This window comes from Syngnathus typhle, linkage group LG7 (assembly GCF_033458585.1).
Source record: "Syngnathus typhle isolate RoL2023-S1 ecotype Sweden linkage group LG7, RoL_Styp_1.0, whole genome shotgun sequence".
In the NCBI taxonomy this organism is placed as follows: Eukaryota; Metazoa; Chordata; class Actinopteri; order Syngnathiformes; family Syngnathidae; genus Syngnathus; species Syngnathus typhle.
In genome coordinates, this window is record NC_083744.1 from 10,019,989 (window position 1) to 10,047,763 (window position 27,775).

A 27,775-nucleotide genomic window follows, 5' to 3' on the forward strand; every position below is an offset into this window, starting at 1 on the left:
ATGGACGGAATGGAATGAAAGTAAAACACACAAAGATTTGCTATTGGACAAAAAAATGCACCTATAAAGTGGATTCTTTTTTTTGTAGGGACGTTTTACTTACTAATGCTCAGAAACTAACTGTGTTGGGAACACAGCAGATCTGCTTACCTTTTGGTTTGGACATTCAGCCGCCCTGGAAGAGCTGCCAGTCAATGGCTGTGCAGCTCCGTGTTTGATAACAGTGGGATGGAAGTGCAGAACGTCTTGCTCACACATTTTCAAACAATGGCAGATTACTAAAGATCTAATTGGTTGTGTAACATCCAGCTCTTTGGATACAAACATTAAAAAGTCAATTTTCAATATTTCTGCTTTAGGTAAAGGTGCGGTAAGACTTCAACTCCGTCCCAATACTTAATTCCAGTGTATCATTTTCACTCATTAAATTGAAAGTGGCGTGTTTTAATGATTCACACTATACTGTACATTATCATGTGTTTTTTTTTTCTCCCCTCATTTTCACACTTGTGCATCCGTCATGACATTTGTCTTCAAGATTTTGGGAGTGCTTGTTCACATTTGAATATGAACAATGGATTATTTATCTTTACACTTGCAAAAATTGAACAAATGTCAACATGTAACTAAAAAACTGCACAATTACTCGTTACACACAGTTACAATTCTCATATTTATTATTCACTCCCTATGAGATTTGTGACAAATACAACTTTGGGGTAGAAAAGATGCACACACACACTCACACACACACACACACACACGCACACAAAACAGATGCAGACATATGCACGCTTGAGAGTTTGGTATGCAGAAATAGAAATGGCATCCCAACAGTTGCTGCTTCAGTGTGTTTCAGTCAGTGAAAGAGCCTTCGACCCACCCACACACACAGTTCCCAGTAGGTGAGCGGCCTCAGAGTCCGAACCACTCTGTGACCCCTCCTCTTCTTGGGTCAGGTTTCTGCCTTTGCTTCTCGTCCTCCATGAACTTCTCCTGCATCTCTTCCATGGAACCCTCTGCTGGCGCGGTGGTCTTGTCCGGGAAGATATCAGGGAAAGCAAATGTCTGACCCTGAGCCTGAAAGCCAAGTCAACACAACGAATGATTAAAAAAAACTGAAAAAGACCTAATCAAACACAATGAAGCTAAAGAGGTCTGAAAGATGCAGAAAAAAAGTGTTTTCTTCCGGTTTTACAAAAACTCCTCTCCCCGAACTTTAAATTTCTCCAACTCACTCCTGGATGTTATCTCTCTCCATTTCTTTGGTCTTGATTTATTCAGAAGTAAAGGATGGTATCCATTATTTATTCCATACCAATCTGTGGTCATGGCTAATGCATCACTGGCCCACCAGTCTGTCAGGCTGGTGTGCAGTACAGTACGCACACATGCACACGCGCGCACACACGCACACACACTCAGGTCAGTGGGTGCAAGATGCACACATCCAACACCGCCTATCCTTCTTATTCTCTCCAATGGACACCTGGCAGAACCTTTCTACTGGAGCCAAATTCTTGCAGTCCTGAAATGACTCCACTGCATCCAGCGCCAGATTGTAAGCAGCGATCACTGTTTGGATCGTGCGAAAACCATTAATCATCATAAATCCCACCGCCTGCTCTAAGGTGATCTACAGTTGCAAACACACCAGCAACAGCTTCCCCTTGACAATCCAGTTTAATGATTTCGGTCCAACATCACAAAGTAAACGTCTATATCAAATATTTTGTTTAAATATGTCGAGTATTTAGTTTGGGTTTAGTGAGTAGGCATAAAAGAATGGGCCGACTCTGATGTGAATGTTACATTGTCTGCTTCCAACCCCACGCCCCCCACCCCTACCCCAAATACCGACAGAAACAAGCCTTTCATTACCACATAGTTTGGTTTGATTCCCAAGAGGCAGGCTGGAATGGGCTTCCAAACCCTTTTAAGAGGGAGCTTTCACTGGTATCATTATTGTATATCTAGTCGGGCTGCTCAATTAATCAAATTTGACTCAAAACCACAATTTTGGATCCAGACGATCTCAAAATTCATATAATCAAAGACAAACGATTATTTGGTGTTTCCGTTCTGTGCATGCGCAACTCAACCGTGACCCCCCGGCGTGTGTAGTGTTAATGCGTTCAATGAACAAAAGTTCCTGAACTCATTCATATTTTGGACAAACATGAACTGAGCGTAGCGCATATTTGTTCCGTGGACGTTTTTGTAAACGCGTTCATTTTGGGGCCAATGAATGGTTTTGAACGACACTATACTTTCATTCAAGGATGAGAGGTTTTCTCTTCTTAGACTTTAAATCTGCGAAACACACTGTGAACAAGGCGAGTGGGGTAATTTGGCATCCCCGGTCATTCGCGCGACAAGCACCCCCACTCGCCCTTTCTTGTCAAACGGCAACAATAAGGTCTCATCCTGTGAGAGCATTCGGGAACTTGGCATTGAACTACAAATTACCCTTAAAGAGATTGTTTCTGTTTCAGTCATTTATTTGGGCTTTGCACTTTTACCTTCGCACCTTTATGCCCCAAATTCTAATCGTTTTCTGGTACATGTTCCCTAAAAAAACGAAAGATGTAACTTTAAGGAACATAGTACATAATATTAGGAATACTAATAATATAAACTAGATTCCCGGAATATAGAACTTTCAAATTTGGTTTCGTTCATACATTGTTTTTTGTTTTTTTATCTGTCATCGTCTTCATTTGAAAAAATACACAACCATCTTATGTTGATTGATTGATTGATCAGTACTTTGACAATTTAAAAAAACTATGTGAATGAACAAAATCATACGGCGGATAATATTTATGTGATAGCCAAGACATTTCTGCAGCCAGCCAGTTAAGAAACTTGTTGCATTCTGAAAATATTCATTACATTATGACACGACTTAACCTGTGTCAGTCAGTCAGTCAGTCAGTCAGTGACTGAGAGACTTAGTGACTGAGTTAAAGAAGGCGTATATTGTGTGACTTTTGGAGACAATAGAAAGCTTTGAGATTTTGCCTCAATTCAACAGGAAGAAGAGCTTTTTCCTCATTCTGCCATCATCTTCACCATGCTCTCAATTGAATCAAGCCACTGTCATGGAATGCTGGTACGAGGCCATTACTCCGAGCCATGTAACCATACTCCTCTTTAGCACACGAACAACCCATTACAGCCACAGTTTGTCTCAATTGGAAAGAAGTTACTCAACTTCCAGTGTGTGTTTCCTGCTTTATGGTGGTCTTATTTAAAGCTGGTTATGTTGTGTCAGTGAGTTAGAGTCATAGAGCACACAGGCAAAATGCATGAGTACCGTTCAAAACACCTAGTGAATGCACATCAGGCAGAAGTGAAAAAGAGTGGTTCCTATCTCTAATTGGATCATCCAGATTTTAGACCAATTGTGATTGATTTTAACAAGTTACTTAGCGACTGTGATGAGCAGTTTGCTCACAGGATGAACTCTGGTAGAGAACTGAGGTGCAATGGTGATAAGAAATCCTGAATTACTTTCTTGCACTACCTTTAACTGACTGCAGACATTTTGAAGAGTTAATTTAGGAAAATAAATCAAATTAAGCTTCAAATCGGGCAAGCTAACACAGAGAAAGATGGGACGTGAAAAGAAATGGAAAGACACATACAAAGAACAGCTTTGTTCTATAAGACCTTTGCTTCTAATTCCCCACAAAATGACCATGAAGAACAAAAATAACTTTTTTTAGTTTTTTAACTAGTTTGTGTGTATTCAAGTAAAATATTTGTTCCTTTATGCAAAAAAAAAAAAAAAATGAGCAAGAGCTGTGTTCAGCAGCCTTGAAATGCATGTGAAATCAATACAAGGAAAATGGGAGCAGGGCGAGTCCTCTATTATTCATAGGTTTAGATTTAAGTATGAAATATGGAAGACATAGTTGTTCAGACTTGATGTATTAAAATGTCCTTGATAAAAAGAGGAAGGTGCCCGTACATGTCTCTCTTCCATTTTTTGTTTGAATAGAACTAATCTACGATGAGTGAGAAGGCACGACCATGACATTACCGACATCTTTCTTAATTGAACAAGAACGTTCGCAAATGTTTTTTTTTTTTTTTTTAAATAACTCCAATTGTTTTTGTTGAAATCTGTCAATTGCAAAACCACTCGAAATCAGGTGGTGACGCAGGCTCAAAAAATATAAGACAATAAAAGCAAATGCATCAAAAATAGAACACTTTCATAGTCTGGGTCTGAGATCATCCATTCATTTGTGGTGTCTCAAAATTTCTAAGCACTTGTTGAGCTCTATCAGATGTAACTGAAGGGTTCCAGCTTCTTGGGTGACCGTGAGAATTCTCCTGAGGCGCCGCGTCTTGTGGCCGTGGTGGCTGTGCGGTGGGATGAATCATACCGGAGTAGACATTTTGACAACTGATGGAGAGTGCGGGTGTGCGATTTGTTTACGTGCGTGAGTGAGAGCGACAGAAGGTATTCAAAATTTGGTTTGATCCAGTATTCACCACACGGTAGGAGACTGGCGTAAGAAGGAGACCACAGTGGTGAGGTTGTGGGGATTAGAGCTGGGGGCGACTCCAGTCTCAATGAGCGCATGTGTCTACTTTCGTGCGTGAATATGTGGGTCCGTGCCAATGTGTATGAAAGCGGTTCCGCTTGTGCTGACTGAGTGTGCATCATGCCCCTTTTTGGGGAAGTGATGACTGAAAATGAAATGTACACAGACATGCTTTCCTATTTTTGACTACTGGCCAACACTTTGAGAGAATAGTGCCACACAAAAAAGGACAGCCTAAGGAGGAGCATATTTGAAAGATTTCTTTCGTGGGCCTTACTACAGGTAAAAAACGTTTGTTTTTTAATTCGTTTTACTTTAGTTCATTTAAGGTCACATTACACAAGTACTATAAAAGTGAGGCGAGTAAACCAAAATCAGATAGACTTTCAAATATTTATTAAACAAAATCTTAGCGATGTGTCATCATGCAAGGTTACACATTTTGGCAGGCAAGAAGCTGAGGGAATCAACAAATCTCAAATCTCTCTCTTTACTCATTGTCCTGATTGCACTAGATAAAAGAAACAGACTTTCCGCATGTTGTTTCATTTGGCTTTCCAATTGTGAAACGTTCCGTCTCTGACATCAACAGGCGACACAAAAGGCAACCTGTTCATAAGCGTCAACAGTTTCCCCTTGGTAGTTATTCCATATTATATTCCGTTTAAGGCTGGTTCTTGGCTAAAAAAAAAAGTTCAGGATCTGACCGAATTTACCTCTTATGTCCTCGCAAGCACATATTGGTAACTTTGTCAGGATTTCTTAAATGGTTTTACTCTGTGTGGATATACATTTGTCAAGTAAATACTGAATTAGTTACCGATAACCGAAGAGCCCAGAAAGTATTCAATCATCCTGATTTTGTAAACCGCCACTTGACAGCATGTATTTAGAATTAAATAATCATGAATTATAGTATCTTATAATTAATATAGTAGAATTGATTGGATATAATTATAATCATATTCATGTGGTAGTCACTTCACCGCTGATATTAAATTAGTTTTCCTGGTCCGTATATACGTATAACGATTATATATTGCTACATGTATCAATTGGTGCTACATGCCATTCAAATTCACAAGGGTGAAGCTGCCAATGTGGAATGAAAATATTTTGACTGGCAAATACTGCACATTCGAACATACAAGTAGTACGTTCAAACGTACTTGTAGCGCAATGCTACAAACGAAGCATCTTTGCCATCATGCCGCAGGGTGTTGACTTGTGCAAGAGTGAGTAAAAAATATTTTAATTACAGATAAGAAATGGCTGAGGAATAGTTTGAGGCAGGAGAGAAGATGCTAAAGTTGGATGGATAAGGCCAGATGATTGTAAAAAGCTTCAGCAGCCAGGACTCTGGGTGGCCCACACATTCACTTTTACTTTCTCAATGACATAGAGAAAACCATCCACACTTAGACTCTCTCCACTGTTGCTCCTCTGTCCAGACCTCAGAGCTATGATCCAAAAACCGAGGAGTGAGGGACAGATGTGAAGATAAGGAACTGCTGTTGTGTGCTCGCGTGTGTGCGTGCATGTGTGTGGTGGTGGTGGGGGGTTAAATTTGTCCACTGCACAAAATCTGATTCAAATTAAGAGATTAAGGAAGAAAATATTTCCTGTAACCATCATAAGAAAATATGACCACATAAAAGTAGAAGAGTGAGATGTGGACAGATGAGAAGTCCTGCACGCCTCAATCATGATTGGAAACCAGCAGGACTGTCAACGATGCAGGACTTAAAATTGAATTGTATTAATCCACGTCTGTGTCATTTCTTGAATATTTGAGTTTGAATATAAATATTTTGCAAAGTATCTGTTCTATTTGGTGCAGTAGTTGAGAGCAAATAAATAAAAACGGTTTGATGTTTGTGTTGCTTTACATCACCGTGTCGTAACCTTTGGCATGATAGCCGTACTATGCTCAAACTGTACAGTGTGCCCAAGTGAGACAAATATGCATGAGTGAATACTTCTGCCTGGTAACAAAGTGTGTGTGTGTGCGTGTGTGTGTGTGTGCGTGTGCGTGTGCGTGTGTGTGCGTGCGTGCACATATATGAATGGAAGCACGTGTGCATTTTCATGTCCGGGCATGTCTGCTCCTACTGGAGACATCGGACCTTGGTAACAGAGTTCTCAGGAAAAAGATCATCACCATCTAAATACACACCCAACCACCCACAAAGATGCTGACATCCATCTGGTGTTGAAGTAGACACTTGTCTGATAACAACAACTAGGAAAAACACAAGCAAATATTCCCATGTTAGATGCGATGAACAACAAGCGGTGAATCAGATCGTCTTGAACCGCCCACTTTTATACCTCACACCTAAACGTTGTGAGCCCCCAAGACGCACACATACACACACTTTAACAGCTGTTCACTGTCATTATCCCTTCCATCTATGTCACCCCAACCCCCACAATGTACCCCATTTCTTCCCCAACTAGTCATGTAAACAACAGCCCCACCCTCTCCATTTCAATCACCTCTGCCTCGCACCCCAAAACACACGTACACACACACACACACACAAGCACATGCAACGTAAACATCCAGCCAATGCCCCTGCCCCCTCTTTGACTCTAAGGAATGCATGGCCAGCTGGTGGAGAAAATAAAAAACGAAGACGCATAGCAAAACAGGAAATGCATCAGCAGGGGCCTATCAGAGGGCTTTATCAGACCAGTGGCAGCCCAACTGACAACCTGGGTGGCGCCGCAAGCTGATTGGCCGATCAAAGTGGCAGCTGGGTCAGGAGGTCAGGGGTAATCAAGAAAGGTTAGGTGAGTGCACATCGGTGCATGTTTCCATGGGTATCTAATTAAGACAAAAATAGACAAAATATGGTAGCAAATAAGGAAGATGCCAGAAGATGGACGAGAGACCAACGAAGGATCACTTGGAGAAAACAAAAGGAGGATTAAGAGATTTGATTGGATTAAGACACAAATAAAAACCCTGACAACAGAGTGACACTGCAATAACTGAACTGTAAAGGAGCGAGGGGACAATGTAAATCTTTTGTCCTTTATCGAGGAAATAATCAAGACTAATTCTGCTGGTATTTAACTGTTTGGACATTTTTTGGTTTGGATGGTAAAAATAAATCAAAAATGTTTGCCAAAATAAAAAGAACCAAAAAATTGACAATCCTGTTCCATTTACTATGACAATAAATAACAGCAATGACACAACATACGTGTGACAAATCAAACATTCAAAATGGAATTTGCTTTTGACATTTTGAAGTGTGCTTGAGACAGTTTTGCATCATTCATGCTCGCTTTCCACTAAACTCTTCTAAAGCGTACGTGTACCGTAAACAGTACACTATTTTCCCAAATCAGAAGAGACAAAAAATAAGCGCTTTTAGCAAAATTTCATCGCCAGGGAAGGCATCTCGGTTTACTGGGCTCAGCCTGGTTCCACACATTCGTTTACAAAATGTAAATGCATTAATTAAAGTATTGATCCATTCGTCCCTCACAAAGATACACAGTGCTAGAATAATGACTAAAATTTGATTAACAAGAAGTTCAGTTAAATTTTAATTTTGTATAAATATGTAAGAGTGACACATTTCCATAATGATAAAAACATTCATTTTCTGAGCTGCTTATCCTTACGGGGGTCACGTAAAACATAAATCATATACAATATATACGGTTTACACATATACTGCCATACATTAATACATTAAATAAAAATAAAAAAAGTCAAGTTTACGTGCAAGGAAAGGTGTACTGTACATCTGAGCTGCTTACGGAGACAAGTGCGAAAATGAACGTGGGAGGTCGTTCAAGTAGGCAAGAGAGATGGAGAGAGGGACAGAGCAAAATGAGAAGCTCATATGGAGCGGTGCTGCTCGGCGGGGTTGTGGCAGAAAGAAGAACTTCAGTACCATATCGGCTGATGTGGCACGAACGTTAAAGTAAAAACTTGCAAACCCAATATAGCATTTTTTGATATTTATGGACATTAGTCAACCCTTTTCCTCTCTTTCAGTTAATGTGATTCAATTCTTCTTAAAACTGTTGAATGTCATAGGTGTCCCCCAACTTCCAGTTTGTTTTAAAATGTTCTAACAAAAAAGGAATTCTGAAAATAAATGAAAAAGAATTAGGCTATTAGGCCAGCAATAATCAGGATCACCTTGGAAACCATTAAAATACAACCTAAAAAATTTAAATGAAAAGAAATCTAGTGAAAAAATTCAACGTAAATATTTCAATTTTATACGCCATACGCATAATGATTTGCAACAAAGTGCACATGAACATTTAAAAGAAAAATGCATTTTGAAATTATTACTTACTCAAACACAGAGGGCAACGAGGACAAAGTGCCACAAGTTAAACATGTTAATTGATGTGATAAGCAAGGGTGAGGCAGGCCAGGGAAGGAAGCAGAGCGACAGCCAGGCAGACAGACAGGGCTGTGTAAGGAAAGCCTGTGTTTGCGTGACTAGGTGAAAAGGAAGACGAGGGAGGGAATGAGAGGGGGAGCCACAGCAATCCAAATAGTCGAAAATAATAAAATTCCTTACAGATAAGCAACATTTCCCCGTCGAGCTGGCTGCTCCACAGAGCCACAGCTTCACTCAGACCAGAGATCAACAACAGAAAGCATCGGGGCTGGACACCCACATCCTTCTCACCACCTTCCCAGGCAGTAGCCTTAGATTATGTGTCCGAACCTTTCCATTGTCTACTCTTACTCATAAACAATGGAAGGGCACTGTATTCTTGAGGGAGTTGTTTACAAAGCAACCGAGAACAGTCGACATCCATGCAACGGTTAAGAAAAGCAAAGAGATCCACTCTTCTGAATGGAAAACCCCTCGTCTTGTTTTTGAAGGGGGCCAGTTAGGGGTTCAAAAGTATGTGCGTTCGTGTCATGTAGAGAATAAAATGAGCTACCTTCGTTCAAAGTAAAAGAACTTTCAGTTCAGAGGGAAGATTCTATTGTCAATAATATTTTGGAGTTGGACAGTTATTGAATAGATGTTTCCAATTATTGGATGTTTCCAGTTGAAAAACATCAACACTAGTCACACAAATAAAATGTAGTCCAATTCAAAGTGGGGGGAAAAGGGCATCTTTGCTGTCCCCACCAAACCAAAAAGCTGCACAATATAATTATACTTTCCTTCTTTTGTTTTAATGGAGATACACTCCCCCACCAAGCTGTTTATGAAAGGTAATACATTTATAAGGCAGCAGACCATGAAATCAGCAATGATTGTTCTTTTGAGATTTGCCAATGAATCTGTCTCATCTCCACACACGAAACGCGAAGGATCTACTTTGAGGCTGCAAAAAGGCAATAAAGCGGGACGCACGGAAGAAAGGTTTGGGAAGAATAAAGCAAAACGTTGCCATCTACTGTCAGTCAAATAGAGAGACATAAGCCACGTTCCCTCTTTAACAAGACAGTTTCACTCACCCATTTGTCTGTTGTCTCATTCAAACCGGGACATGATAGAAAGACACAGGGAATAAATATTTAAATTCCACAACCACAGGTTCTTTTTTGTGGTCCTTGATTGTCAAGTAAGAATCTTTGTTTGACTCGTAAAATATTCTGACTGGAGCTTTTTTTTATGTTTAATTTTGGTAAAAAAATAAAATACAATAAATTAAATGGTTAAATTAAGGAAAGGAAATACAATGATTTTTTTTGTCCTAAGTTTTTGGGGGAATCGTGAACACGTATGAGCGAGGCAGTTCGGTGATACACAAACCAAAAAAGGCATTGAACCACATACTTGCATGACGATGTGTCAATGTGGATAAAAATCAGCTGCCCACTTGATGACAATGTAGGACCACATGGTGACAACACATTTGACCATCTGTGTGCCTACTCTCCCTTCTGCTGGGCAGTTTCTGAATCTTTACTCTGACTAAAGCCTCAAGGTGGACATGCAGTATCTGTGCTGATTGTATGAGTGGTAAAGGTAAGATTTACGAGGAAGATTCCAGCGAGCACAGAGAACTGGTCAGGCACACATCTCGGTTTATCTCTGCTTGCTTTCATTGGGAGCAAAACAACTGTCAAGCAAACATGAACTGGTGTGAAATTCTATGTCACATGGCTGCAAGCTTCCCACAGGTGCCTGGATGTGCCATGCACCGCCCAACACAGAGAACACCAACAGTGGTTCCTCCCCTCTTGAACTCTTCTGAACACAACATGAGAAAAATGTTTAAGAGTTGTTTCCATACACAAATTTCATCACCAATTTTGGGAAGCATGTTGAAGGTATCCGCTAATCTTGGATATTTTCCTTAGGGGGAGGAAGCAAGAATGTTTGAAATGGTTAAAATGTTCAAGAAAGGGACTACGCAACAAAACACAGTGCAACTTTAGGATTTTCTTATAACTAGTGCTTGAAATACCAAGATTACCTTTCAGTAACATACCTCCACCTAGCTTTATACTAACCCTGACTGTGGGTTGTGTCTATGCAGACGAGACTTTTTATACCCATTGAACAGTATATGACCTCATCCTCTATGGGGAACCTTCAATGAATGACCCATTTTAAAACCACCATTAATGCATCATGTCAGATTTTTAATCCAAATCAAATCATTCTCCATTTATCATTTCTATTTCAACTTCAGACGCAACAAATTAATTTATAATCACAAAATAATGATCCATAGTCGTTTTGATTCATGATTCATAGTCTTCAGTGGGCCACTTATGATTGATTTCATGACACAATGCTTCGGGCCAGTTTAGATTTAGGAATTTAGTCCATATACAAGGCGCACCGCACTATAGGGCGCACTGTCGGCTTTTGAGAAAATTTTAGGTTTTTAGGTGCGCCTTATAGTCCGGAAAATACGGTATTCCACAGGCCCATACAGCGATATATAAACTATATTTTAAATAACTATCAATATACAACAATATTATCAAACCATTTGTGTCACTCCAAATCATTAAATCCATCGATCAAATTTCTCATCCTTTATGTCATGCTGGTGACAGAGGACATGTCCAGAGGATATGGCGCTTTAAAGTGTTAATTACTTTATTTGATTTTTTCTCTCTATTTTTCATGTTTTGAATATGTTCAAGATAAAGATATCAAAGCATGTGAAGTGATCAACTATACTAAAAATAACATGTGAAGTGGTCAACTATACTTGTAAGTGATGTGTTAATGATCAAGTAAAAATTTGTGAAAAAAAACATAAGTCGCTCCCGAGTATAAGTCGCCCACCCACTTAAACTATGAAAAAAAAACGCGATTTATAGTCCGAAAATTACGGTACTTTTCCAGGGTAGGGAATTGAAAACATTTTAAAAATGGAATATAAATTCAAATTAAACAACCTCTATATGAATCGTATGATTCTTTCTTTCAGTGGTGAGTTGAGAAATGTCTGGCCAGCACCAAGAATGTATGACCACATTCTTGTTGGATTATATTGTGTTGGATTATATCGTCTACATCCAAAATCCAAAGGGGTCCTTTCATTTATCTTGTATTTATTTGATTAAATTGCAGCACATGTTATGTTTGAGGGTGAATTTATGTAACCCAAATGTGGCAGACTATCCTCTTGAAGTCATCTAATGAATCAAGAACACCTAGTACGTATGAGGGATTTGAAAAATAAACGCAGTCTTGACAATGACTCACATCTTGATTGTAAAACATGATATCTTCAAAAGAGCCCTAAAAAAACAAAAGCTATTGGTCACAAGTGCAGGCTCTTGCAGCATCAAAATGATGAAGTGCAGCCAGACCTAAAAACAATCTGATCAAGATTGCTCCTTGCTCAATTGCTGTTTCTGCCCATCCCAGCACTAGCACCTCCACCCTACAACACGTAAACAGCCTCTGATAATTTTGCCCTGTCTCTGGACCTCCACGATCTGGCATGACTCCATCATGACCTTATGCAACTCCAATAGCCACTGCACGCATGTGCACATGCACACACACAGAGGGGGTCTTTACTCAATAGTTGGGTCGCCCCCTTAGACTGAGGAAAATATCCGTCACGGAACCCCGCTAACAAGAGGCCTCCTTTCAACCACAAACCAAAAGTAAGGAATGAGAGAGAGAGAGAGAGAGAGAGAGAGAGAGAGAGAGAGAAAGAGAAAGGAGAGAAAGAGAAAGGAGAGAAAGAGAGAGAGAAAGAGAGAGAGAAAGAGAGAGAGAAAGAGAGAGAGAGAGAAAGAGAGAGAGAAAGAGAGAGAAAGAGAGAGAAAGAGAGAGAAAGAGAGAGAAAGAGAGAGAAAGAGAGAGAAAGAGAGAGAAAAAGAGAGAGAGAGAGAGAAAATGCATTACAGCTGCAATACTGGCTGATAGAGCAAAGGATGAGGGTAGAATGGGGGGCCTCGGTGTGAGCATCGACCTACAGAACACTCTCCCACACATGTGGAGTCAATTAGGAACAAACTTGTTTTGTACCAACCGCTGCAAGTTGCGTGTGTGTGTGGGGGAGAGGGAAAGAGAGAGAGAGAGAGAAATAGAGAAATAGAGAGAGAGAGAGAAATAGAGAGAGAAAAATAGAGAGAGAGAGAGAAATAGAGAGAGAAATAGAGAGAGAAATAGAGAGAGAAATAGAGAGAAAGAGAGAGAGAAATAGAGAGAAATAGAGAGAAAGAGAGAGAAAGAGAGAGAAATAGAGAGAAATAGAGAGAAATAGAGAGAAATAGAGAGAGAGAGAGAAATAGAGAGAAATAGAGAGAAATAGAGAGAGAGAGAGAGAGAGAGAGAAATAGAGAGAAATAGAGAGAGAGAGAGAGAGAGAGAGAGGGAAATAGAGAGGGAAAGAGAGAGGGAGAGAGAAAGAGTGTTACTTAGCATGATTTCATGAAAACAGGCCAAAGAAATAGGCTCTATATATCTTTGATATCAAGCAACCTTAAGAACAAAAGAGGCTGCAATTTGACATTTATGGATGTTGTTCATCATCAAGTGAGCATGATTGCAATTATAAAGTAATTGAGGCTTGGAAGGCAAACACTTATCCTCTACAGGGGTCGGCAACCCGCGGCTCCTGAGCCGCATGTGGCTCTTTGATCCTTCTGCTGTGGCTCTTTGTGACTTTGGAAAAGAAATTAGCGGTTAAATTGTTTGCTTGTTTTTCAAATGTCCTTTTGGATGTGACAATATTGGTGATTTTACAACATTAATACCAAACATTTGCAGTTATTTATCCATCCATCCGTTATTCGTACCGCTTGTCCCCACGGGGGTCGCGGGCGTGCTGGAGCCTATCCCAAGCGTCATTGGCAGTAGGTGGGGGACACCCTGAACTGGTTGGCAGCCAATCGCAGGGCACACAGAGACGAACAACCATCCGCACTCGCACTCACACCTACGGGAAATTTTGAGTGCTCAATCGGCCTACCAAGCATGTTTTTGGGATGTGGGAGGAAACCAGGGGTGCGTTTGAAAATACGCTCCGAGCACACAGTGGTTCACTCTGACTGCTGGGAAAATTAATGCGTTGCTCAAATTTGCCATTCTGAAATCCTGTGTCCATCAAAAATGGAGTGCCGGTTAGTCCTTCGGCTAACTGATTACTGGCCACGGTCGATTTTGAGAGTGCTATACATTATTATTCATTCTAATTGTTGTATACCAATGCTGGAAATCTTCAACAATCAGAGGAAAAAAAGTTCAGTGAAAATTGCCAACACAGGGCGAGACGACCTGGCTAGGTGCCTGGATGTGGAAAAGAGAGTGTTGCACATCCAGAATGACTGGTCAGTCACATAAAAGCATACATTTCAATAAGATAATTACTGCATGTCTTCGCAATATGCATAATGCATATGAATATCGATATCCTTTCGAGATATTGTGCAGCCCTAACAAACAAGGTATATACAGTGCAAAAGGGAATTCAGTGTTGAAAGGACTCCACCACACACCGTCAACGAGCTAATGTTCTCCAAACAACACACAAACTGGGAAGAAGGGGTTATTCTTACCAGCTGAACATACGCCACTTTATAGTCAGGCTGCTTCACCCTCTGATTAAGGTGATTCCTCTTCTTGTTGGAACCTGACAAAGAACAGCCAATATTACGTCAATGTGTCATCATCACAGAAAATAAATATGTAAAATAAATGTAAATACGAATTGTGAGACTCTTACATTACATGACATTAAAAAATATCTTTAATACATTGGGCCAATGATTTAAAGTTTAAAATACAATACATTTAAAGATATTATCTGTCTTTAAATGTACTGCATTTTAATATTCTGGTTAAATGCAGAAAACAAGACATACGTACATACATACATGCTGCAGAAAACACACCATTTAAGTCCCCATTAAAATCTTGATATTTACTAACAAATACTCCATAACTAATGCAAAGCCCATATCCCACAGAGGGGCAAACGTTTGCCAGTGTTTGGAAAAGGCATCAAGGGTTGTGTTCTTGTCAGGGTTCGTTCAAGGTTGCAAACATTCGTCAAAAGTTCTCCATATATTTGGATGACATGCTAACTATAGAATACTGTCGTGAATGTTTTGTTTATAGATGGGACAAAACTGATTGACAAATAAAATGCAATATGATTTTGACAACATTTCATGTGCAGAGCTCAAAAGTGAAATAGTTATCCTTGGTCTCTTGTAGAATTCAAATCTTGTATCAGGCAATCACAACTTTACAGGCCAAGCACGCTTTCAGGCAAACTGAGAAATTTCAACTTCCTTGTCCGAGAAATTTCAACTTCCTTGTAACAGCGGAACACATGGCGACAACCAGTAACAAGTTACAGCCAAAGCGGACCACTGTGTGTCTAAGTATAAACCAATCAAAATAAATGAAGAAAAAAAAATCATGTAGTAATTGATCTTGTGAATGGTAAATTCAGCTACTATGCCCAAAAGTTAGTCCAACAAATTTTGACACTCCATACAGCCATTATTATCAAGTTATTTTCCAGTTTCACTGGAATAACAAGTGTTGATTCATTCTCTGGTCAAACAAAGGTCTGCATAGTTTGCGTCTAGGTAGAAAAACAAGAGACTCATCTTGTCGACTAAGAAATGCCGGTTACCACTTGCCCAGCTGGAGATGATAATGACATCATGTTCTTGTCAGATCTCACCAAGTGAAGGGAGGACAGGGGACTTGGGGAGTGAAAGTGATGCGTGTGTGTGTGTGTGTGTGTGTGTGTGTGTGTGTGTGTGTGTGTGTGTGTGTGTGTGTGTGGCAAGGTGGGGATCACAGTTGTCAGATTAGCAGTCTTGCATCATATACATAAATAAAATGCCATTTCTTTCATAAATTAGTACAGTACGTAGAAGAGAAAAGAAGTTTACGAGTAACTCGTCTACTAATACCGTATAGGCCCGAATATAAGACGACCCTGATTATAAGACGACCCCCTCTTTTTCAAGACTCAAGTTTGAAAAAATACTTCTTCAACACCAAATTAAATTTTTTACAGAAAATAATTTCAGTACAAAACAAATGATTATAACAATATATTCGAGAGAAAAAGCATGTTATTTGGCCTCATTCAAATCATGCAAAAACTGTCTATCACATCTTAATATCTGAACATTTAAATATGTAAACTAAAGTGCAATCACATTTGTAAATGAATGGCTTCTGGTTTTTCCATTTTCTGTTGTCTCATTCTCTTATTTTCTTCTTACCGCTATTTTTTATTTTTCTTCTTCGTGCTACCGCTATTTTTAATTTTATTCTTTGTGACAGGGGTTCGCTTTGGCCTGGGGAGTTAAGTTCGGCGTTCGCTTTAAAGATATTTGGTGCCATCTAGCGTTGTGAATGGGTATAATGTCTAGACCCCGAATGTAAGACGACCTTCACTTTTTCAATTTTTCAATGCAAAAAAAACACCGTCTTATATTCGGGCCAATATAACAGGCCAATGGCCAGATCATCAAAATGCTTAAATTGTTTTGACAACTTGCTGTTGGTCAGGTCAAAAGGCGGTCGATGTCCATGAAGTTGCCATGGGTACAGTTACTGTATATATTATAACATGAAAAAAAAAAAAACTTCCATTGTGGTCATTTGAGTGTGCGTTTGTCTGGTAGCTAATAGTAATCACGAGAGTGGCGACCCACTGCTCAGGGAAAGCCGTAAGCAAAGTTGTAAAACGCTAATACCCACCCTCCCCAAGCCAAGTGGAGGTCCCTGTGTGAGTGGAAGAGAGAGGTAAGATGTGTGTGGCTCTATGCGTGTTTGCGGTCTCGTTGCTGAGAAAATCCACAGGGAAATATGACTACCTCTGTTAAGACACTGACCCCTGCCTCCATAAACAATAAAATAACTACCAAGCGGATCCCAAAACACGCAAGCATGTTGGAAAAACATTTCAGCTTCAGGTAATCCTTTCCGAACGTATGCTAAAACACAGGCAACGCTTTCATAGAACACTAGCAAACGCAACCACTCCCACTTTCTCCCACTTAGAGATTGAAGTTTGGCAGCCAGATATCACATTACAAATCCCAGACCAGTAGGGTATCCATGGAAACCCCTTCCAAAATACCCCTGCTACCCATGGAGGGAAGAAAGGGTCGTTTGCGCCCCTCACTCTTTTTTTTTGCTTCTTCCTGTCTTTATGCTGCCAATGGAGTGGAACTCTCAACATAGACAGGGATACCTTCTCTGACGCACTACAGGATCACGGAGGCCCCGAAAGACCCCTTTCTTCTCCAGCCACCTCTGCCAGTCCTCCAGTTTCCAACTAGGGGCTCTCTTTTTGCCAAGCTTTAATGACACCACCCTAATAAACAGTGTTGATGAGTCTTTCACAATGTAGGCTAGGGAGAACAAGGATAATATTCCCTGTTTCTATAGTTACAAGTTGGATCGACACATTTTTTAATAGTACCAGAACTATATTGTTACTCATTTTTTACTTACACATTCAGATGTTGTTCTGTCTTTTGTATTACCATACCAAATTCAGACGATGGGATTTTCAAAAGGGTGTCACATGGCTCATTACACGGGTTTCTAGCATCCAGCAAATTTATTATTATTATTATTATTAGGTAACAGGCAACATAGCCAACTGGATCACAATGTGGGAGTTGTGGGTTTGAATCCCAGCTCTGGCCCTCCTGTGTGGAGTTTGCTTGTTCTCCCTGTGCGCTCATGGGTTTTCTCCAGGTACTCTGGTTTCCTCCCACATTCCAAAATTATGCATGGTAGGCTAATTGATTTCTAATGCCACACTTGTGTGCCCTGGTAGGGAACCACTGCCCTAAAGCCCACTAAACGGCAAACAATTGCGAGTTTTTTAAGGCAGCGAATGTTGCGTTCACATCTGAGTTTGTCAGGGTTCGTTCAAGGTCGCAAACATTTTGGGGATTTTTATTTTTAATTACAAAGACATTTTAAACATGTTTGTGTTCAAAATATGTTAGAAATTCCCTTGCGAGATAAAAATACAGATGGACGTCCGCCAAACATCTGGCGACAGTTCGGTAAACATTTGCGAACTTGAATGGACTCTGACGAGAACGCAACATTTGCTGCCTTCGAAGACACAGGAGATTCTTCGCTGCTCAGTGGGGTAGGGGATTGTGTAATCGACAAAACTGTAGCACAAACAAAAAAGTACTATGAATGTTGACTGTGACACTTTCCATTCTCCCAATCAACTTTAATGTACAAACATACTGTAGAGTACAGACGTATATACAAACACAATATAAGCCTGATTGAAATGTGTATGATGTTAATCCATCTGTGTTCAATTCAAATACAGAACATGACTTAAAAGGCTGGCAAAGTATATCATAGTAAAAATCAATCCATGGGGTTAAAGGGACTGCCTGGAAGGACTCAGAGACAGTATTGTGGCAAGGCACAGAACTGGGCAAGTTTACAAATAATTTTCCGCTGTACTTACTCATGTTTCTAAGAATACAGTGGCCCCTATAATTATTAAATGACAGAACGTTGGAACAACCAAGACGATTCCTAGAAGTGGCCGCCCGGCCAAACTGAGCAATCGAGGTAGAAGAGCCTTTGTAAGTAGGGTGACCAAAAAAACTCTACCTGAGCCCCAGAAATTATCAGAAAAGATGGTCATAACTACCAAAAGGACAAACACACAATCTTGGAAAGGTTAGTCAGTCCCTCCCAGAACATTGCTTAGACCAGTGGCCCAGACTCTGGCCTGGGACGAATATCTAAATTAAGGCAGCTAGAAATGGCCCAAAAGCAGTGCATCTTCAGTTTTAGACTGAAATACTTTAATTACAGCAGCAGAAATGCTATGATAAGGCAGTAAGTATACTGGAGCCTCAGGCGAACACCCAAGGTTCTTGGTCACATCAATCACCAAGGCCCTTCTGTCTTAACTTTGACTGGGTTGTCAGATCTATGGCGAATTCTGGTTGTTTGCGCAGCTACATTGGCAGTGGAGGAGCTCCAGCAGACAAATGACTAACAATGGAGCGTAGGAACAAAATTTGCGTTTACCCATCAACATTTTATCCAAGTGACTTTACATAATGAAATATAAGCACAAAATGGACAGGATATGACCGCTCGATCAATCATGATTTTTCAACTTTGGTGATGGCAGTGATCTGCACAATTCTCTTTGAGTTTCCTTCTCATTATATATAGCAGAGTGCTTGCGACACAAAGGAAGCGAATCCATTTACGATGCCTTGGTTCTTGTTGTGGTTAAGTGCTCGTCGCTTCTTTTGTCCTCTCTTACTGCTGCACGCTGGTTGTCAAAGTATGGCATTCACGTTTGAGCCATGTACTCGCGACTTGTTTTTAAAACTGCGAATGCAGCTTTATTTACATCGATGCACTGCATTGTGGGATGTGAGATGTCAACGTCCATAGTTCTATCCACGTCATATTTCAGTTTTCTCAAACGTAAGAATTTGCTAAACTTTCTCATGCCATCCATCTGGATGGTCCACTGTGGCGACCCCCGATGGGAAAAGCCGAAAGGAAAAGAAGAAGAAGGTTTGTACAAAGTGAAATGACACTCACCAAACTGTATCCTGGTGCGGACTTCTCCCACTGGAACATTGTATACCTTCTCCAGGTAATTTTTGACATCATACTTTGTCATTCTGCCCACACGTCAGCCCGGTAGAGGGGAGGGAAAAACCCACAGGCAGGTTCCAGAAGGGAGAAGAAAACATGAGTTATATAAGGCCATTTTCGTTGTGGTTTATATTGTTTCTATACAGAAATAATTGTGACTCAGTCACTTACATTTCCTTAATATCTAGTACTGAAGAGAAGGTGCTTCATCAAACATGCTACAATTCCGATTTGATCCCTTTGTGGTATAAAAAGCCAGATGAATAGAAATGTGAGAGTCAGTCTTCACCCAATTAGCTCTTTGTGTGTATTGATCGAGCGTAGTGAAATCCTATACAGGAAGCAGACCTGGCCCCAGTCAATCTGCTGGACCATTGAAGCTCCCGCTAGCCCACTGGGCAGCATTTGAAACGTACCGCTTTGACCAGAGGAAGAAAGGCTTTTAACTGCTAATCAATTTAGCGAATTTGATTAGCTTGGTAGAGAGCACTTCCCAAATGCGTCTGACAAAGTGCTTTATAGTGACGCTGTGGTCTAACATCGGATATGGTGTCTTCTATCACGTTACACGCTTCTTTGATTGAGTGGTATAATGTGTATGCCTGGATTTCTCAAGGATACAACACAATGTCTGTTGGAAAAATATTAGGTGAGGCACAGAAAAAAAATTGATTCTGTGAACACAGGGACTCCTTTAAACTCAGGATGAGGTCATGTGTGTTTCTTACTGAACAAGGAAAGGCCTTTTTTGCTATAATGGCATATTGTACATACTGGCAAAGCTGACTAATTTTTATGAAAAGCTGGTTACACTCCTCCATATTTGTGAATAACTAAGACAAAGTAGGATTTGTGGGTCGAGAATTGAAATGCCATATTGCACGTACAGTGTGTCAGCAAAGTCCCAGGACTGGCGTTACAAAAACCACTGATCTCAAACTACAACTATTGAGTTACCGCCTTCGACTGTTCTGAACTGTCGACAGCCACTGAACTTTTATCCGCAAGCTATTCTTTGCATATTCTTTGATTCTTAAATTGAGTACATCTTCCGCGAGAGGTCGTCAAGGAATAAGCAGAGTGAGTGATGAGACCAGTCATGGATCTTTGGGTATGACCAGGGGGACCAAATGTCAGAACTACGGTGGAAGCACCCTGACTGGATTTGGGGGTATCACGTCGACAACGAGATTCTGTGGCATTCGCGTCTTTCTTTCAGTGCATGAGGTGAGAGTTGTAGCAACTCATTGCTGCTTCAACGTAACATGTCTGCTCACGATGTTATGAGCATCTAACAGTTCCTAGCTGAGAAACACATTCTAGTGGAGCAACCTTCCTACTCACACAATCTGGCTCCATGTGGTTTGTTTTTTTTCCCTAAATTGAGAGTGATCAAGGGAACCCGTTTGGAAGAGGCGGAGGTAAACAAAATGCTCGTGGCCCATGCCAATGGAGCCGAGGAGGGCTCCAGAATTCTTCCAGGAGTGAAGTTGTGGCTCAAAAAGAGCGTGGAGACTTCAGGGGGGAAACTTACATTTTGTGGTTTGGATTCAAAATCTGTTTTGTGACAGTAGTCCTAGAACGTATCTGATCTACATCTTAACTATAAAACAGCCATGCACACACATCCACATACACACACAAACACTAACACACTAACACACACACACACACACCCTATTCATATCACATTTGAGAAATCACTACTAGGTGCATGTTTTATACTGTGGGGGAAAAAAAACGCTTGTGTCTTTTTTACATCTAATATCAATAAATCTACGAATAGACAGCTCATTGATTAAATACACACTAAAAGGTGATAAACATGATGTATTTGTTTTGTCCCATGTGACATTTTTTGACAGTGTTGGGGGCATTATGTTTGTTTGGTCCATTATTCTGCCAAACATACAGATTAACCTGCATTCATATGACAGACAATCCCAGATGAAATTTATCCACTTCTTGACCTTTCAAGCTTCTGGGTGTTTCTAAAAGGTGGCCTTACTCACACGAAGCCAAGAAGATTAAGAGTATCAGTTTCAAGTAGTTTAGGGCGGTCTAATTACACCTGTCCTTTGAAAGTACAAGGTAGGTGAAAGGGCATAGCCCGAAAACTACAAAACAAGATAGAGGCATATATGGTGGCATTTGATGACAAGAGCAGTTCATATAGCAATAGCCAGCAAGACCAAATTGAGGAACGGTGGGCAATTACTTTTCCAAATGGGCCAGATGAAACTGGAACGGTTAAGGACCATGCCAACCTGCTAATCTTTACTGAGTTCCATATTGTGTTGACACGTCTGCCTTACAGTTCAGAGGTGGTCAACTCAAATACACACATCTGGGTGAAATCCAACTACTGTACATCATCACAAACATCATTCAAGTGGATCACGTCACAGGAGATTAGTGTTAAGAATGAAACAGGAGAGTTGTTCCCTGCACAAATGAAAGGCCAAATGAAGCCGCCACATTGTCATTCTGCCCTCTTGTCACGTTTGGGTGGAGTTAAAACACTCGTTACCTTCGCACTCCCATTTACCAGACAATATGTATCCAGAAATTGCTCAACACTAAGTATCAAGATGATAATAGCAGACTGTCTAGTGAGACAGTCACTGAGAAACCGGAGACTCGACAAGTGAAAGGACAGCTGAGCAATTGAGAAGCTAAGAGCAGCGTGTGAAGGATTACAGAACATTTATTGTTTAGGGTTTGCTCTGACAAAATAACAAAAATAGATCAAAGAGGGGACAGTGGAAGTCACAATAGAGCGATGGTCTATATCTTGGCAAATTTGAAGCAAGCCAAGCTCCCAGGATTTACTCAGTATACAACACAGTATATACGTAATCTCTAAGGCAGGGGTGTCAAACTCGTCTTTTTCGCGGGCCGCATTGTAGTCATAGCTTCTTTCGGCGGGCCATTATGATTGTCAACCCAAATAAATGTATGAGCACCTCATATTATATACAGTAAAAGCTACAAAACAAACTGACAAATAACTCGTTTTCAAATCAGACGATTAAAAACTGGTCAAATATCTAAAAGAAAAGATCTAAAAGTGAAGACAATTTGCAATTCCAGTAATGACACAAATTTGATGCACAATTTGTCTTCGCGGGCCACATAAAATGATCTGGCGGGCTGTATCTGGCCCCAGGGCCTTGAGTTTGACACCTGCGCTCTAAGGGCTTTAAAATACTTGCCACAAAGTCAGCCAACACAATGCAAAGACAACTAGTATACACCTGCGGTAATAATTTCATGAGTATGCCAAGTCTGAAAACATTGTACATGTCGAGTCAGTAGTCATTTGTTTGTTAATTCATTAATTAACCTGCTCAGTTGATCCCATGGCATGCATAAAGGTTAATTACACGCAAAGGGTTTCTATTTTCACTCACGCATTTGTAAAGTGGAACATGCAAACGTAGAGCAATCACAACCGGGATAGCAGAATCGTTTGATCTAATAGGTAACCGTACTGTATAGCTGCCAGACAATGGTGGCTGCTGTGAGGAAGGCTCAGTTTTCTCAAGTCAGATTACAGTGAGAAACCACAGCATGGTTTGGTTTCATAGTTATTTGTCAGCATAGTTGCATGAAATGTGATTGAGAAGTAGACTGAACGTTCTGTTCAGCGTTGTCCTGTGTTGTTTGTATGTCTTTACTCATGCCAGGTGAGAGAAACAAGTTGGGAATAAGGACTAGTGGGAGGAAACCTAGAAATTTGATAATGTTCCTTCAAGAGCAAAGGGAAAATAGTGACAGCACAAAGGTAAAAGAACAATCCAAAGACAAAGCAATACGTCTCTTTGGTAGGACAGCCCAGGTGTCTGGCACAGAAAGTACCCACATCAGAGTTATGGTTTCCCTCGTGGGGCCATTAAAAATAGAAATGAATGGGTGGATATTATCACATACACACAACAGAAAAGTTAGACAATTTACTCATTTATTTTAAAATTGGGATTATAACCAAAATTGCTGCAATATCTCACTCTTATTAAAAAGAAAGACCATTTAGAGTTTCATATCTTAACACGAAACATTGAGTTGACACACATTATTTTGCTTTTGCGGGCCACATAATATGATGTGGCGGACCGGATCTGGCCCTCGGGCCTTGAGTTTGCAACTTACGCTTTAGATAGACATATCTTAATAAGCGTGCCAATAATTATGGAGAGTGCTGTAGGGAGGACAGCGTAGTGAGAGTAGTTCAGACGTTTCGTTTTTTTCTCAAGCAGGCCCTTTGGGGAAACATCCTTATAAGTTCAAGTTTGCTGTGAACGTGTGAAAGCGGCTTTTGAAACAAAGGCCACATTGTGTTAAACGCCTGAGAACGCCAACATTACCACTTCTCATTAACAGCTGTTCTACATTACAACTTATCAGCACAAACATTGCCTACGCTAAATAGACCTAGAGCAACAGCCATAATAACGCATGAATAAGTTGGAGTTGATATTTGATGTGTGGATCTGTCCATCTACGCCTTTTGTGGATATCAATGAGCCACCGACTTGTTTACTCATTCAGGGATGCTGGCCAACTTCCTGTTGTATGGATTTTGGAAGTTATAGAAGAAGCCAGTTCCATCATAAAACTTAGAATTTCTTGTAATGCCAATGAACAGGAGAACGTTAAAATTGTATTTTAAGCAGTCTCACAAAGATAACATTACGTTAAGCACTGTATTAAAATACAAAACACAACGACACGCATTGTTCGACTTTAAATGCATCTTTTTTGTCAAATTATGGTCACATTTTAAAATTGTACACCAGTGGCGTTTGACTTCAGAGTTCACTGTAGCAGCATGCATGTCTGTTTATGCGAGCACTGCATGTTTACACACAAAGCTGACTCCCATACAGTGACAAGTGGTCACGTAAGTCATAAGGTCCATCTGATTTAAAGTGAGCCAAGTAGTGTATTGTGTATTTCACCTTTTATCCTCCTATGATAGCATTTTGCTAAACTTCTCTAAAAATCCTAGTTATTTACAATATGAGCATACACAAACACATTTGTACCACCAGGTGTATAGACGTACACAAACACACACAATTATATAAGCATTCTTGGAAATCGGCAGACAAGAGACAAGAGTCACATTAGTAGGAGCCTGAGCACCTGGATGAACAGATTACAGTCAAAAACCCACCAGAGACCCACCGTCTTAATCTTTTATTTTTCTCCCCAGCGCAGGCTTTGGGCCTCTCAGTTCTGCTAACCTCAATGACCTCGGCTCACAGAGGCAATCGGAATCTATTTGACAGCAACAATTTTGTGTTGACTTTCATGACATAGTGATACTGTAATAAGTTGGTTTGCAAAATCTACCGCGAGATGTGGAATTGATGATTGAATCCATAAACATGTGGAAAAACACAAGAGGACGGAATATCTTGATGAGATGCCTTAATGACGTAGATTGAACAAATTGGATAAACATCAGGAAGCTCTTGTAGTGCCGCGAGTAGCACCACACAGTAAACTAAAACTTAGAATCATGTTCATTAGTGTAATCAACGGCTCCTATAATAAGATTTTAAAATGAAGTTGGTAACCATTATTATGAGGGAATTTATTTAAATATTTTAGCATTACGTGTATGTTACACATTTAGGATTATAACATACACAATAAATGAAAAGTACAATGGGTATTTTTGGAAGGCAGAGTTGTTGTTTTCAAAATGGACCATTCATTTGGGCAATAAGTTGGTCAACATCTGTATGACCTATTCCAAAGGACCTTTTAGGCAGTAACTTTTTTGTTCCCTTTACACTGTTGATGTTAACATTGGCACCTAAAGGTGACGAAAGCGTGACATCTGGCATAGAGTTGTCCAGTCAAATAAATACCTTTGACTTAATCTTCCACTATACTGCCTGTGACAGCTATTCATAAGTCATCATTGCAACACAGCTCAATAAAGAGGATAAAAAGGCGCTGAAAGCCTTCTGGACAGCAAAGTGACGCTTATGACTTCTGTTATAAGGTTGTCCTCCCACCTTGTGGCCATGATGCAAAGTTCAGATGATCTTAAACCATTTCATTACATAGACGTACAGATTTACACCAAATACATCCCAAAACAAAAATGAATTCCAGCATTTGGGGTTAGAGGTTTCTTCCTTAGATTGTACGTTTTTATTGGCTGGTTCATGAAAAGCATGGTCATGAACATACTTGTCCCTTTCCACAATGCATGTTGTGAAGTGGTCCAAAAAAAATTTAACTGGAAAAAAATCAATCCATTCATCTTTCAATTGTGTGCGTGCAAAGTTTGCGAGTTTGCGGCGGACTGGTTAAATTCAGATAAAAGCATACAATTCCAAAATAGACTTATTGGATGTCTTTGCCATATGCATAGTGCAAGGGCTAATAGTCTCTCTTTTTTTTTCATATTATGCAGCCCAAATACATATAAATATGTAGCCTGGCCTAATGCCAATTGGATCTCTGCAAGAAGTGCGCTTGCGCTGTATGACTTACTCCATTGGGATGCGGAACTGGACCGTATCAGGAGGCTGCTCTTTTCCAGGCCTCACCAGCTTCAAGAACCAGTTCGGTCTGAAGAGTCTCAGCTGGGGGTTACCCAGCTGGTAGAAAGGATATCTGCAAAAAGAACAATGTATCATATCATAGGGTGCTATTTCGTTCGACTCGAGATTATTTATGTATGAATTATTTACCGTTTTTTTCCGTGTATAGTGCGCAAAATTTAACGAATTCATTGTCCTAAAATCTGGGGTGCGCATTATACATGGGTACAAAAGAAATTTTAATCTTTGTTTTTTTTTTTTTAGAAAACAAAACCAACAACAGGACTGACCGACAAAGTCGTGGAACAAAAAGACAGAAAGCAAACAGACATCATGACAGTAACACATGCAATGATCCGACGGTGAGCGAGGGGCAGACAGGACTTAAATACAAAACACGTTACATCAATTGAGGTGACACAGGAAGAGAGGGGCGACGCGAACAGAAACTACGGCAACCTAGACACATAGCAAAACTGGGGACGAGACGTGACAAATGTCCCTCGAAATGAAACTTGAAATCACCAAGTTTTGGTTTCCAAGGGTGTTTTTATTCCTCTTCAACGTCTCTCCCATACAGAGCCGCCTTTTTCACGTCCGCACGCCTTTTTCCCGTGCGCGCACGGAGCGCGGTGGTGCGTTTATGGGCAGTCGGAGAAATCAACGCCAACAAAAAAAATTACATCCAGCCTAGTTAAGACCATACCAAAGACTATAAAAATGGGACCCATTGCCTCCCTGCATGTGTGACGATCATTGGCACTTAAAAAAAAAAAAAAAAATTCATAAAAAAAAATCATAAAAATAAAATAATAAAAAAATTATACATGGGTACAGGCTTTTTTTCCAGCATCAGCATGCCATTTTTAGGGTGCGTATTATACATGGGGGCGCACTATACACGGAAAACAACGGTATTCGTTTGACGTTGAACGGGGCATCTAGCCTTGGATTTATTTATTACGCATGCGGGACTGTTTGCAAAGATAGTGGGAGTCTCATTTTGTAACCAAATTTACAGCAGATGGGTGTCACTGTGACCTCCAGCACAGCCGCTGCTGCTGCTTGTTTTTAGCATACCAGGCTACCACAAGTGACAGTCGTGTTGCAAAACGCTGTTATTGCTCAGTCTTCAGCATGCATCTACCGCTTTGTGTTAAACAAAGATAAACAAAACACGACATGAGCACGGTGGATGGGTCAAGTCGGACGGGAATCGTGCATATCCTAGGCTTTAGGGGAGACCATGGCTCGGTCGTATGACTGTGATCGCGCTTATTCTAAGAGAAATAGCATAGAATGCAATCACTTACAGTAGTCTCGTTACTGGCATCCTTGGTGTGGTTTGTTGCGTTACATAGGTTTGACAAGTAGATTGTTCCGCAGGCTTTCCAAGGTTGTATCAGCTCCGGACATGTGTGTGAACTTCCGGGGACAAACGCACTACGCATGCGCAGCAATCTACACTGGCCCATTGATGGGAATGCCAAGTTAGTTTGGTCACTTTATGTAGTGATGTGATGCAGCCTGTTCTGACAAATTTTAAGCTGGATTTCTTGTGAAAGTCCCATGTCTGTTG

At 40.4% G+C, this 27,775-nt stretch overlaps 1 protein-coding gene and 1 long non-coding RNA gene across 2 annotated transcripts; one reads left to right on the forward strand and one right to left on the reverse strand.

Annotated features, from left to right (window-relative positions):
- Positions 1–654: 654 nt before the first annotated feature.
- On the reverse strand, positions 655–27,657 carry mrpl23 (mitochondrial ribosomal protein L23). The gene is made up of 5 exons (XM_061283733.1): positions 27,510–27,657; positions 26,147–26,269; positions 19,574–19,656; positions 14,542–14,615; positions 655–1,080 (listed from the first exon to the last, which is right to left on the reverse strand). The coding sequence occupies exons 1-5, from the start codon at positions 27,527–27,529 to the stop codon at positions 916–918; spliced, it is 465 nt and encodes a 154-aa protein (XP_061139717.1). The 5' UTR covers positions 27,530–27,657; the 3' UTR covers positions 655–915.
- LOC133157308 (uncharacterized) lies at positions 4,741–7,063 on the forward strand. Its single transcript, XR_009714991.1, has 2 exons — positions 4,741–4,841; positions 6,011–7,063. It is a non-coding gene; the product is annotated as an uncharacterized LOC133157308 (long non-coding RNA).
- Positions 27,658–27,775: the final 118 nt, after the last annotated feature.

What these genes read in the sequence shown, in the direction of transcription:
- mrpl23 (XM_061283733.1), bottom strand. Translation starts at nt 27,529, where the DNA reads ATGCCAGTAACGAGACTACT. An exon ending in CAGTTCCGCATCCCAATGGA is followed by an intron (nt 19,657 to 26,146) that starts GTAAGTCATACA and finishes ACGTGTGGGCAG; the next exon opens with AATGACAAAGTATGATGTCA. An exon ending in AAGTGGCGTATGTTCAGCTG is followed by an intron (nt 1,081 to 14,541) that starts GTAAGAATAACC and finishes CTTGGCTTTCAG; the next exon opens with GCTCAGGGTCAGACATTTGC.